General features: G+C 31.3%; 1 protein-coding gene across 3 annotated transcripts in view; it reads left to right on the top strand.

Moving 5' to 3' along the window:
• LOC144852535 (poly [ADP-ribose] polymerase 1-like) overlaps positions 1 to 14,237 on the top strand; it is a 67,546-nt gene extending 53,309 nt beyond the window's left edge. For all 3 annotated transcript variants that reach the window (XM_078710409.1, XM_078710408.1, XM_078710410.1), the window contains 5 exons: positions 3,926 to 4,024; positions 5,169 to 5,321; positions 6,848 to 7,037; positions 8,719 to 8,833; positions 13,911 to 14,237. In XM_078710409.1, coding sequence (XP_078566535.1) covers positions 3,926 to 4,024; positions 5,169 to 5,321; positions 6,848 to 7,037; positions 8,719 to 8,833; positions 13,911 to 13,980 — 627 coding nt within the window. In that variant the 3' untranslated portion in view covers positions 13,981 to 14,237. The remainder of the gene's footprint in view (positions 1 to 3,925; positions 4,025 to 5,168; positions 5,322 to 6,847; positions 7,038 to 8,718; positions 8,834 to 13,910) is intronic.
• The last annotated feature ends 715 nt before the right edge of the window (positions 14,238 to 14,952 follow it).

Genomic DNA, 14,952 nt, shown 5'->3' with positions numbered 1-14,952 from the left:
TTATTGCGTCATCTAAACATTTTAAATGGTTTGAGATTAATTTAAGTAGACTATGTACAAACTGTTTTAAAAGATTTTAGGAAGAAGCACAGTTTGGGAAAAAAATATGTTTAAAAAAATATAAATGCATTGAAAACTATGATGTTTGAGTTTAATATTTAAAAGAGCTGAAAGATTGACTATTTCTGTTCTGTTCTAAAAATGTTGTCAATTATTTGCTATATACACTTTTGAATCGGTGTCCATAGCCAGGGGAGGCTAGGCCATCCAAGAAGGCCACACTCAAATTTTGGCAAGTTATAGCCAGCACAAGTTGCAGGTTACATGATACATCTTAAGTTCTGCTGATGCCAATTTTCCATATGTATTTTTTAACTAGATTTATTTTATAACTGTTTTATGGTTGTTTTGCAAGTTTTTTAGGTCATCAACCACGTACAAGCTTTGAACTTTTTGTTGATGGACCTTTTCATCTGTTAATGTATTTTCTTCTATATTTTTTAATGTTTTTTTTTGCATTTTCTCTTTGGATGAATAAAATTAATGAGAGGAACGGCTTTCAAAGCAACCGAAAAAATTCTAAAAACTGTATACAAGAAGAATAATCTGCATTAAAATCGTTTAATAGAACCATTAAATGAATGTTTATCATGCATTAAAACTAACATGTGATACATTATTACCCAATCAAATGGCAAGGAAACATTCAGGTGTGTTATAACAAGGTATATTCTCTGTACAGTGCGAGAAATAAAATTAAATTAAGGTATGAATATATTTTTTAATCTTGAAGTCCTGTATGATTGTAGTAATGGTTTTCATTTTTTATTTCAAAAACTGTTAATGTATCATTAGAAAAATTTATAAAATATAAATTCATTACATGAAATTGTTATAAGCTCCTGTTTTGTCAAATTTCAAAAAATGTACATGTACAGGTCATTAGAAAAATTTAAAAAGTACAAATTCATTTCATGAAATTGTTATAAGAACCTGTGTTGTCAATGCAAACTAGGCTAATTACTTTTCCAGCGTAATCTTACTTATCCGGCCATAAATAATTATAGTCATGTATGTCGTCAACATCGATTTATTTTCGCAATAATTTGTACTTCGAAATAAATTACTTAATTTGATTCAGTAACTTAAATCGGTGAAAACTGGGATAAATTTGATTCACACGTTACAAGCTCTGTTCCTTCCTTAATATTCATGAGATTGAAGAACATGATTGAATATTCATTAGGAACAAGCTTTAGCACAAAACTTGATCTCTGTATGTTGTTAGAAAGAATCTTTGTATGTATAGAATATACCAGTTAACACACACAGGTTGTTTTGAGCTCTAGAGAGAGCATCTATTGTTTTGGGGTTTGCATGGCAAAATCAAATGTTGATATAAAGTTTGCGGTACACCTCTTATATATAGTTCTGGAAAGAACTATTGAGTTGTTTTGATCAATATACTTCTTTAAGAAACTCAAGGACGAACAAAGTATATTGATCAAAATGTCGAGAAACTCAACAGTTCTTTTCAGAACTATGTATTTGTGGTGTACCACAAACTTTATATCAACGAGAAAGAATCTTTTTTTGCTACTGCACGCATCGTCGCATCAACTTTTCATGCTCTTTCCAGCATGAGTTTACCACATTGCAGATTAATATGTTGCAGCTAAGAATAGTTCCATGGAAAGCGATTTCAGAGAACAGTTCTAGTTGAAGCCCCTAAAGGTGTTTTGAACCAGTAAAAGCATCTGGCCATTCACCATCTCAAGATGCATTTGGACCTAATATAAATTGCAAATAAAATGACCCTTAACTTTTTAAAGTACATCTTTAGATTTTAGTAGCAACAGAACAGAATTTATTGTTTTTCGAAATGAATAACTAGTTGTAAAAGTGATTTCACTTCAGTGGTACCCCTAAGGTTGTTAACAGTAGGACATATGGCTGTTAAAAGTTCAGGCCTGTTTTTCACTTGTACTCTAGTGGTCAATGTATGATTGATTGATTATATTGTTATATTCCTTAATTAAATTTTATTTGGAATCAGAGATCAATTTAAATTTTGCTTCCATCCAAATTTTTGGCTGTAATCCATTAATTAAATTACAATCATCGCCTGTCGTGTAGAGGTAAAGGTTTTATATAATATAAATCAAGGGGTTTTGTTTTATACATCAATCATCTCCGCTCAAAATTTAATTGTTTTGAATATTTTATTCATTGTTTTGAGAAGGGTTGCATTGGAGGATCCAGGATTTTGCAATGTGGCCTAAAAATGGTCGTCCTGATCACCTCTGTTAACATGTTTACAACTTTATTTCATACCCAGCCAACAGCCAGTAGGATGGACAAACTATTTAATAATTGATCATGCTTATAAACTAAATATCATTTGAGGCTTAGAGAGTGGAGTTAAAAGAGTCATGATTTGCAACCCTGGCACTACTGTGTCAGGATTGAACCCTGGACCTTGGGATTGGAAGGCAAGAATGTTAGCCACAGAGCTACAGCTCCACTTTGTACTTTCATTCCATATACCATATTTATATATAAATAATTTCAACCCTTTTGAACAATTAATTTTAATTTTATATACTTTCTTTATGCTCAATATAAATCACAGATTCAGTCATATTTTTAGAATAATTACTATATATTATTATATTTATTATTATATTGATTTGACAGGTCAAACTGTATTGCTTTATGGCAGGGAAAAGAAAAGATAAAAACTGTTTGACCCTTCATCATGAAAAATTATGACCTTTAAAAAATTGTCATCGTGAACAATTCTGATCATGAATTGTTTTAAAACTCAATTGTATTTTCAAATAAACTGATTTTTTTCAATGCCAAGATAACAATTATGAGATTTCCTCTTTGACTTTCTTATCACTGTAATACTAAAGTACATATGATAATTTAATATATTACTTCAATATAGTATAGTTAATATTGAACAACAGGTTGCTTAAGTTAATCCAGTGATTCAGTTCACACTTATGCCAAGTCATGCTACAAGCTCATGATTAACTTACTATTTTATACCATTCTTTATTATATTCTAGATCGATAAAATAAACCTTGTAAAAGAATGCAAATTATTTTTAAAATTATGATTTATCGGTTGTTTGTACATTTTTGCAGAGCATGTTTTTTTGTAGAGGTTTAATTTTAGGTTCGTTTGACAGTTTTCTGGCAGGCTATCATTTACTTTTCTTAATTGTGCAGGTAGGATAAACATCAACAACATTCTGCAAGGTCTTTTTAAAGTCGTCTTACAATTAATAATAAGTTGCTTTCACTTTTGACAAGACCTAGGAAAAAGTTTTGTCAATTCTTGGGAAGGAAGTTGGGACGTATGTGCTTCACCACTTTAATCCTAAACACAGTTTTGGTGGTTTTTATGGCCACATGACAAATCATTGTCGTTGGTCATTGGAAATCGAAAAACTTTTTTATTGTTTTTTTTTTCTTGCCTAAAATGTTTACAATATATATATTTTTTTTTCTTTAATCATGCATGCATTTGACGTTTAAAAGCCAAAACTCGAATAGCGAAATCTGATTTATTTTGGTCTTGTTTGTCATATTTGTTAATGAAGTTTTTGTATTATGTTATGAGACAAGTATTTATACAATATAATATAATATATAATTAACTGTTTTTTAATATTGTTTTTTTTTATAATATTTAAATCCTGAAGTACAATATGCCTTTGCATGTCTCTAATGTTAACAAGATTTTTTTCATTGCTGTGATGATTTCAGCCTAACTTTCCTTTTAAGATTTTAAAATTTGTAATTGGATGATAGCTGAAATCTGTTTTTACCGGAGATAAATGTTGAGTTTTGCTACATACATTTAATTATGCAAATTTTATTGTCAATCTTATTTGAATATTTACTGTTTCAGGTTGTGGAGAAGGGTAGCGATGAGTTTGAAATGATAGAAACATACGTGGAAAACACTCACGCCAAAACGCACAGAAGTTACTCTCTAAAGGTTCTTGAGGTAAGTTGGTCAGATTTAAAGAAAAGAAAAATATCATTTTATTTAATTGTGTCCAGAAAAATTTAGCTGATACCAAAAGATTTGCTATTTAGATTTTGTTATATATTTCCACCTTCTGTTAATAAGCTCATATTTGGTATTTGTTGCAGAGGCTCCTCAAGACTAAGGGGAGGAGTATCTGAGTGAAATATTGAATAATAAAAAAAAAATTTGGATGGTTGTTAGCCAAGTGTTCTTTTTTTTTTTCATTTATTTAATGTACGTAACGGCTAATTAAGATTAAGTGTTGTATTATTATTATTATTTGTATAATGTAAAGAGGGACTACAGCGACAGGCCCATTGGGCCTTTTGTAGTCTCTCGACTATATATATTATAATAATAATGGAAATTTGTAAAGCGCTCACTGCGCTACTGACATTATTACCCCAGTCATTTTGGATCAAACACGTATGGAAACATACTCCCATAATGCAGCTAGTAATCAACGCAAAGTTGTGTCTTGATCTAACCGGGTACCCATTTATACACCTGGGTGGAGATAGGCAAACGTAAGTAAAGTATCTTGCCTACGGATACAAGCAATGTGGCGAGAGTTGGATTCGAACCTCGGTGTCACGATCAGTAGTCCAACGTCCAACACACTATGCAACACGCCCTTATTATTATATATTTTTGGTCAATAAATGTTTCTTGAATTGAATTGTGTACATACAATCCTGTCAGTAAACATTTAAAAGTTTTTTTTTCTTTTGTCTCTTGACATTTTATTGAAACTTGACATATTAAAGTTAAAAAAAGTGTATAGCCTTATTTTATTTTATTTTATTTAAAATAAATTGTCAATTTAATATGTTACGTTTCAATAAAATTGTCAAAAAGCTTTTACTTCTGGTTGGAATTTTGATGTTTTTAAACATAAATAACTTCTTTTCCTGAAAATACCAATACTATGATATTTATTTTTGTATCTGTTAATTAGTATGTTTTTTGTTAATTACATTTGCCACATTTTTATATTTTTGTATCTACATCAAATACCACCATACCCGGTGTTTGAAGAGTTGTCGGTAATGGTATTATTATGTTCAATTTTGTTCAAAAGTGAAGGTGTTATATAATTTTTGTAAAACATATTTTTTAGGTTCTTAAGATCAAACGAGAGGGTGAAACCAAACGACATAAACCGTTTCGCAAACTACCAAATCGATACCTTCTCTGGCATGGATCGAGGACAACCAACTACGCTGGAATTCTGTCTCAAGGTCTCAGGATTGCACCTCCAGAAGCACCAGTTGTAAGAGCTCTCTCCATTTTTATTTTCTCTTTTTTCGTTTTAATATTTCAATGTTAAACGATGGTTTGAATCTCACTGGTGAGCTTTTGATGATGTTGCACCAGTTGTAAGAGCTCTTTCCATTTTTATTTTTATTTTCTCTTTTCTTTTAACATTTTAATAAACAATGGTTTATGATGATTTTGCTTGTGCGAGTTGGTTCAATTTTGTGTAACTTTTGCTACATCGCAGTTCGATCTTTATCTTTTTATTTATTTATTTATTAACATTGTGGACTTAGATGTTCACCCTTTTCAACTACATGCTTCTCCCCTAAGGGTCACATCATGTTGGTGCTGCTAACTAGCTATGTCCACATTAGTGGCTACAATATTGGCTACGTGAGTAGTAGTAAACCAGGGTAACCCTCTACTCATTTCAAAAGCTCTACTACTTTTTTTTACTTTTTTTTTTTTTTTTTTTTTTTTACTACACCATATTTAAAGAGGGTGATCATTAGGGACCCTCAGAGGTTCACAAGACAAACATATATACAAGATGCTCTACATAAACAAAGTCTTATTACAAGTCTTTGGGAGTGGAGTTGTAATTTTGTCCTTTAAAGTGCACATGAGCATTGTGTACATTGGACATACAGTTTACATACCACCAGAACATATCAATAGTAAATAATTAAAAGGTCTCAGTTCTTGGATTTACAGCTTTATAGAAAATCAATAGGCAAAATACAAAGAAACAATTAAACTTTAAACCCGGAACCTGGTCACCAGCAGTAATCCATTATATTTTATTGCTATTCAATATATTAAAGTGACCATGATACTTAAGTTGGTTACTTAATCACCCTGTAAGATGCTTGTCTCTTATCTATCATCTATTCTCTTTGATTCCATTATCTAACGTTCATAGCAATCAACATATTCTCATAGTTTAATTAACATAAGTGTACATAAAATACTGGTATATATAAATTGATAAAGCATTTATTTATTTAAATTTTGCTGATTTAATGTTAATATGTGACAATAAGGTAGGTTTCACACATATTGTGCTGTTAAGACTTCTGTATTCTTCTTTGTTTTTAAGTCCTTGTACAAGTCACATGTTTCAGTAGCTACCAGTAAATGGTAAATGACCTGTAGTTAAATATTATCATATGGTGAAGCGGGCCAAATTTATATGTGTATAAGGGTTAGTAGCCTTTCCAACTGGACTTGGAGGCCTAACTTTTCTTCAAATAATTATCTTAGTTTTAAAACTTAATAAAATGATTATAATTTTTTTAGTAGAATGCATTTTACTATAAATCATCTTATACTTGTTTTTGAATTTCAGTAAAAAAATGTTTTACTAGTCAATTTTGAATGTCTGTAACATTTTTAAAAATAATATATATGTATTTTTTTACACAGGAAGGCAGACAAACAAAAGACCTGTCAAAAACAATGACAAAAATCCAAAAATCGTAGAGATTCATTGAAAAATTGTTGAATAAATTAAATAAACAAAATTTGTATCTTTTGCAGACCGGATACATGTTCGGAAAAGGAATTTACTTTGCCGACATGGTGTCCAAGAGTGCCAACTATTGTTTTACTTCATCAACTAACCCTGTTGGCTTGTTGTTGCTATCAGAGGTTGCACTTGGCAACATGTATGAGAAGTTACATTCGGAGTATGTTAATAAGCTACCGGCTAATAAGCACAGTACCAAAGGTTTGTTAACTCGCTATATTAGGACTAACTGACTATCATGCCCTGCTCATGATTAACATGACATGTGAACAACTGCACATAAATGACTTCAGGAGTAGATAGCACATGGTCACCTTAAATAAGCTCAATCCAACCCCTGCTCATGAGTAACATGACGTGTGAACAACTGCTCATGAATGACTTTAGGAGCAGAGGGCACATGGTTACCTCAAATAAGCTCAATCCAATCCCTGCTCGTGAGTAACATGACGTGTGAACAACTGCTCATGAATGGCTTTAGGAGTGGAGGGCACATGGTCACCTTGCATATGCATGATCCAACCCCTGCTCATGAATAACATAACGTGTGAACAACTGCTCATGAATGGCTTAAGAGTGGTGTGCACATGGTCACCTTAAATATGCACGATCCAACCCTGCTTGTGAGTAAGATACGACATGTGAACAACTGCTCATGAATTGCTTTATATAAAGTAAATGTCAGCAATTCACTTACGAGTCGATCACGAGTGGACAATCGCTCAAGCGACTAAAGTAACAAGTGAACGTGAAATTAATATCACATGTCATCGTGGATTGTCTTCTTATGTTATTAAATTTTAGTGGGTGTCCTCTCTTAAAAATTATATATCCAAACTCTTCTTGACTGTGTGATTTTATTGTTTACTTAATTTTATACCATTTGACAGTTAGTCAGCATAAAACTGTTCCAAAGGAAAATGGAAACTGAAAAAAAAGTATTTGAATCAAATTAAATTACCTTAAAGGTGTATTGTCCCCCTGAAAAAATAATTCTTAAAAATATTTTTGTTGAATATTCCATTTTAATGTAACATAATAGTTATCCACTTTGACCAAAATTGGATGGAAAAAAAATGTATTTACCTGAAAAAAATGTAATTTAAAGCAAAAAAATGGTCAAATTGGCTGCCAGCCAATGGATTTTTGGTTGAATTTTAACATTTATTTTGTCATTTTATAAGTGAAAACATAATTTTTTATTCCTTTTTTTTCTATTGAAGTGATTAACTTTATTAAAACTACAAAATAACATATTCAAAGTCTGATTTAGTTAATCTTCACTTTTCATGTTTTTGAGGGACAATACATCTTTAAATGGAAAAAATATTGAATTATATCCAAAATCTTCTTAGATTGTATTATTTAATTTTGTAACTATAAAATAAAATGTTATTGTTTACTTAATTTTATAACCATTTTACACTTAATCAGCACAAACATATTCCAAAGGCAAATGGATAAAATATGAACAAATATAAATAAAAATGCTTTAATCAAATTAAGTAACATTATATGGGAAAAGAATATAGAATCATAGATATATTATTTGAACCATAAGGAACGCTTCCTCTAGGTCGATAAAAACATAATAACATTTAATGATTTTCTGCTGTATATGCTGTCCTTGACTTTATGCACTCTGTACAATATAATATCTGACATTTCATGTTAAACTTGTGTTTTACTTTGAAATACTGTATGTACAATTATGACATTGATAGAGGCTGAAATAGTACAACAAGCTTATAAATTTAATGTAGTTCTCAAATTGCTTTGTTTGGTACAGATTTTGAAGTAATGTTATTTACATATGATATGATATGATCAATAATTTGATGTCTGAGAGTGTCTTATTTAATTTACCGATCTTTTTTTGTAGGATGTGGGTCTACGGCTCCTGATCCATCTGGCGACATAACGATGGATAATGGAACTATCGTACCAATGGGAAAAGGGATCCAGACGAAAGTTCAAGGGTCGCTGCTGTATAACGAGTATCCTTTGAAAAGTAATGTTATTTACGCTTCATTGATTTAGGAAAATACATAAAAATGTAAGTGATAGAAAAACGGTTAACCCAATTCATGTTATAGAACTTGTTGTAGTTCAAACCACTTTACTTACATTTGCCACTCTCCACCCAGGTGTATAAATGGGTACCCGGTTAGACCAAGACAAAACTTTGCGCTGATTACTAGCTGCATTATGGGAGTATGTTTCCATACGTGTTTGATCCAAAAAAATTACCGGGGTAATAATGTGAACCGCATTGAGAGCTTGCTTGTTATGCGCTATATAAGAATGAATTATTATTATTATTAAACCATGGCTTGTCATAAAACAATTGGGAATTTACCAAGCAAATATGCAATAGCACTAAACCAATCTCCTCCTCTAATCGGCACTCATGCTGTTCGAACTGGGGCATTTAGTTGTGTATTCTCTTCATCACAATCAGGTCACAGAGAGGTCATTATGAATTCACTCATTAGATCAGTGCCCGTCTTTCGGATGAGTAACTAGTGAATTTACCAGAAAAAGTCAAGTATATCAAAGCAACTTATTATTTTGATTAATAACTGACACAGAAAACTAGCTTTTTTTTTCCCAATCAATCAATCATTTTATATACTACATTTCACAGTATTTACGGACATTAACACCATTACTGTACCTATTAAAAAGTACTGGCCTTAAGTAACACATGTTTGTTCTAGATATCTAGATATTGCATAATATTTCTTTTTAAATTCATAAATCATATTTCATAAGATGTCTTTTAAGCCTTGCATTCATTATATGCCATAAATAATATTTTATATATATTTTGTTACAGGACACATTCATTTCAATAATACTCTTAGTTTTATCTCTGATCTAGAAATCTAAATTCTGTTTTTTTTTTTCATTTTTAATAAGAAATGAAATGTTAACAACCTCTCTCATTTTGCAGAGTCCCTAGTACTGTGTAACTTAAAAATCTAAATCTTTTTTAATTAATTTTTTTGTTTTGGTGGTTTTTTTTTCAATTATAAATTCATTTTAGGTTGAATATATTATAGCTACTTATCACATTTGGACACATTCATACACTAACGTTTTAATAGTTTTATTTTTTCCATCTCTTAGTAATCTACCTGATTTCATTTCAACAACTTACTTTTCATAAGATAGATGCAGAAGGAATAAACATCAGTTACTTGGCAAGATTTTTAAGTAACACATTTTATTTCCTAATATTCAAAAGAATTCAAATAAAAGCCCACTGGGGCTTCTACAGTAATACATTTCTTTTTATAGATCGGTTGTTTTTATCTTTTTGAAGGAAGATTATATGACTGGTGAAGAAAATAAAATACCTGTACCTTTGATTTTTGTAAATTAATTCTTTCAATGCTATATTTAGTAAATTCCTTACTGTCTCAGAAGTTTTGTGTTCTAATTGCCTGGAAAACTGGCTACCAGTTCTTTTTCATAATTTATATAAATTTAGGGGTTTTTTAGTTATTTTTTCTTATGCCTTTTGTCAAGGACAAGACAAATGACTTGCTTAATACGTTTATTTGTCATATTTTACAAAATATTTTGATCGCAAACATAATACATCTAATAAGATGATATATAGTAAGTAATTTAATACCTCCGTCATAGCCAGTCTGTCTGTACCCTAAGGCAAGTCTGATCGTTTTGAACATTTGAATTGTAATAACAACAAAATATAAAAAATAATAATATATAAGTGATTATATATTTAGATTTTATGTTGGTAAGATTTTTAAATCATTAAAATGTCTTTATAGTAAAAGTAAACAAGAGTGAGGTTGTATTAGATCATTAAGTGACTACACAAATGTAATAATATATACAGTATTCCATATTCCCCACCCCAAATTTATGATACATTTTTGTTTAATTTTTTTTCATACAAACATCAACAAGCATCAAACAGCGAGCACAAACTCGTCAATTACATGGATAAACTATTTTATAGTTTATCGTGCTTGTAAACTAAGTCACATTTTAGGCTTAGGAAGTGGTGTTGAAAGAGCCCTGGCACTATACTATATCAAGATTGACTCCTGGACCTTTGGTATATAAACTTTTGAGTGTACTTGTAATGAAATAAGATCGAAAGTAAAATGATGGCATACAGATCGAGAGGACTTCTGCATCTTTGATGTTTTTATTGATAATTGATAATAAGCTTATTAAGAAGTATATAGAATTGACATAGGACATATATTTAAAGGAAACTACTTGCTGGCCTATCTATTAGCCCACGAGATTTAAAGTTAAAAAAGATGAAGATGACCCAGGAAAAGAGATGGAAATTAAGGAGATAAAAGAGTGGGAGACCTACCAAGACAGACAGTTTGAAAATTAAATTAGAGGAAAGTGATGCTTAAGATGAGAAGAAGACAAAAGATTGTATAGCAGTTGGAATGCATGACTGTTAGTTACCCCATGTTGAAGCTTCAAATGTTCATTACCAATTTCCTGGTCATACTGATGGATTGTACAGTCCGTGTGTAGACGCGACACGTTGCGAGTAGTTAGACGCGACATGTTGCGAGTATGTAGACGCGACGTGTTGCGAGTATGTAGATGCAACGTGTTGCGAGTAGTTAGACGCGACACGTTGCAAGTATATAGATGCAACGTGTTCTGAGTAACTAGACGTGACGTGTTGCGAGTATGTAGACGCGACGTATTGCGAGTATGTAGACGCAACGCGTTGTGAGTAGTTAGACGCGACGTGTTGCGAGTATGTAGACGCAACGCGTTGCGAGTATATAGACACAACGCGTTGCGAGTAGTTAGACGCGACACGTTGTGAGTATGTAGATGCAACGTGTTGTGAGTAGTTAGACGCGACACGTTGCGAGTATGTTCATTATATTCATATATATTTATTGTCAACACTGTACCTTGTAGTTGTTCTTTTTCAGTGTTTCGATAATTCATATATCTATCTAATTCTATCAACACAGTCATGTCAAAAGTTCTCTTGATGTCATTTCTGTGTAGCAGATAAAGACATTATTTGGGAAGTTTGATTGACAGATGAACTAGAAACATTTCTATTAGCAAATTAGGATCCAAGATAACACGTCTGAATGTATTTTTACTGGTCTGACGTGTACATGCATTCATTACCGAGGGGCGCATTTAGTGTGAGTACGCACGTACATTGCTTATGTATCATGTCTTTTAAATTAGCTTCCACTTAACTTAAGCCATATGTCTTTCCCACATTAACTTAGTCATTTTATTGATGTGAAAATAATCAGAAACGTCTCCGTATTCACATTCTTAACCCAGATTTCCAACTCTGTTTGAAGATGTATTGTTCCTCAAAAACATGAAAAATGAAGATTAATTAAATCAGACTTTGAATAGGTAATTCTTTAGTTTTAATAAAGTTAATCATTACCATAGAAAAAAAACGGGAAAAATAAAGTTTTCACTCATAAAATGACGATATTAACAGATAAATTCAAACAAAAACCCATTGGCTGGCAGCCAGTTTGACTATTTTTTGCTTTAAATTTTTTTTTCAGGTAAATAAAAATGTTTTCAATCAATTTTTGGTCAAAGTGGATAAATATTATATGACATTAAAATGGCATATTCAACAAATATTTTTTAAGAATTATTTTTCAGGTAGTAGACATTGTAGTTGTGGAATCGATTATGTGTTTTTATCAAGTACTAGCTCGGTCCATACCCTTGTATGTAGGCCTACGTACATACCATGTATGAATGAAGTTAAACTTGTTTTTTACGCGGGAATACGGCATACTGTACCTCCGGAGTTTTTTTTCATAGCACAGTACTTTACTTTTTTTTTAAATTCCTTCTATTTTTACCATGTTTTCCGATACGTAGTGTTCATCTATACTGTACCTCCGTTATTTTTTTCATAGTAGTACTTGACTTTATATAAAATTCCTCCTGTTTTTACAATGTGTTCCGATCCGTATTATGTATCCAGTTTACTGTCTGTCGTTACAGATTAACCAAACACTTTTTGACGCATAATCTGTTATATCCACCAATTAAAATAAAACCCACAACAGATGTTGTATACATCAGAAAGTGGTTCTTTTTTTTTCCTTGTTTTTTTTTCAGATATCCGAAGCATTGGGGTGGGATTTAAAGATGTATTGTACCCCCAAAAACATGAAAAATGAAGATAAATTAAATCAGACTTTGAATGTTATTTTGTAGTTTTAATCAAGTTAATCACTTTCGGAAAAAAAATGGAAAAAAAAGTATGTTTTCACTTATAAAATGACAAAATAAATGGTTATATTCAACCGAAAACCATTGGCAGGCAGCCAATTTGAAAATGTTTTGCTTTAAATTACAGTTTTTTCAGGTAAATACATTTTTGTTCGATCCAATTTTCGGGCAAAGTGGATAACTATTATGTTACTTACTTTAAAATAGTTAAGAAGTATTTTTTCAGGGGGACAATGCATCTTTAAATGTGTACTATACAATATTCATAACCCCTCCTTTTTTCCATATTAAGGGGACACTTCCGACGAGAAATATGTACGACACCAACCTCTATTCAGATGACACTAATCAAAAAGGAGTATTGCCAATTGTGTACGACACGGCAAATGAAGTGGAAATGGCTCAGTTTTCCCGATAGAGATATTAGTGCATGTTGGTCATTGTTTTAACACTTTCTATGTTGATGCTTTATGTCTCTTAAATGTTCACCATTAATGTTTATTTTGATGCCTTTATTATCGAGATCGAGTTTGCATGTCGTAAAATCACAAAGTTATGTACACGGAGATAATAACACAAACAACAAACAAAGAGGCATATGACTGCACTAGGCATACTTGTTGAGTGTTAAAAAAAGAGAATTTGAGTATGTGTATTTTTTTAATTTTAAAATAAGCAAATCAAAGGTTTTATCCATTAGTTGGTATTATGTATCAACACGTTCCATGTTTTATTTGTGTCTGTAAATAGTTGTAAATAATATCAATCTACATTACTGATGTATTCATTATCATTATTTAAAACTCCTTAACACGTTTGTTTTAGATTCATTGTGTATGATGTTGCTCAGGTCGAAATGAAGTACCTTATAACAACAGAATTCTGTTACAAGTAGACTACCCTCAACGAAACATATCAAACTTGTGGAGGAAATAAATCATGAAAAAGGATGCTGTTACTTCATCATGTTATACTATTCTATTGAATTGAATAATTTGATAACCAAAATGTTATTGTTTGCGTTTTTAGCTTTTCTTTTATTAACTTTCCAATGAAGTATGTATACCAAATATTGCTGGTTTGTAGGAAATGAGCCTCTACGTAGGCGGCGCTAGGCCTATCAGTAGCTGCACGCGCGCGCCTCTTAAAATACGCTTTTTTAAGTTGCATGTTGTTATCAACAAATATTCTTATTTTGCTTTTTTTTTCAGGCTTGTATCGATGTTTTCAATTCTTTTATAACCTTGTCAATACTCTTAATAATTAACTGGTCCTAGCATGGATCACGAACAAACATGCGTGTCACATTCGAGGCATTAGTAAAGAATTCTTTAGGATTGGACTGAACTTTTTTGTATTTAAAAACACTTTTGTAAGTTCAACTTGTATTAGAAATCGACTATAGGCCTGTTGATGCTAACATGTTTTTCAGAAAAATATTGGCGCCCCTGTTTTGCTTTCATGTTTTTGTTTTCAAACGGAAAAATCGACCAATGACGTCATTAGTTGTAAATGACATAAATTAAAGTAAGCGATAGAACTTTCTGAGATATTATTGTATTCTTTTGAGTTTATGTATCTGGTACATTATGTTAGAGGACGCTATACATATTCCAGATGGAAACATGTTACTCTCTTTCTAGAGGTAGATAGCATTTTGCATGCCTTGAATTTTTGCAGCTCAAAATAATAAGAACACCGTTTATATCATGCATAGATCTGATATCAGTGCAATGTTTATCACTTTATTCATTAATCTTTGCGATGCATTAAACAACGTTCTTTTATTAATTTTTCTTTCTTTTCGTTGCGTTTTATTTATTTTCTTTTGTCTGTTAGTAACACCGTTTTAATTGAATGTATACTT

Source organism: Antedon bifida, chromosome 9 (assembly GCF_963402885.1).
Source record: "Antedon bifida chromosome 9, ecAntBifi1.1, whole genome shotgun sequence".
Lineage (NCBI taxonomy): Eukaryota > Metazoa > Echinodermata > Crinoidea > Comatulida > Antedonidae > Antedon > Antedon bifida.
Note: the sequence above shows the minus strand (reverse complement) of the source record. Positions and strands in the feature narration are given on the sequence as shown.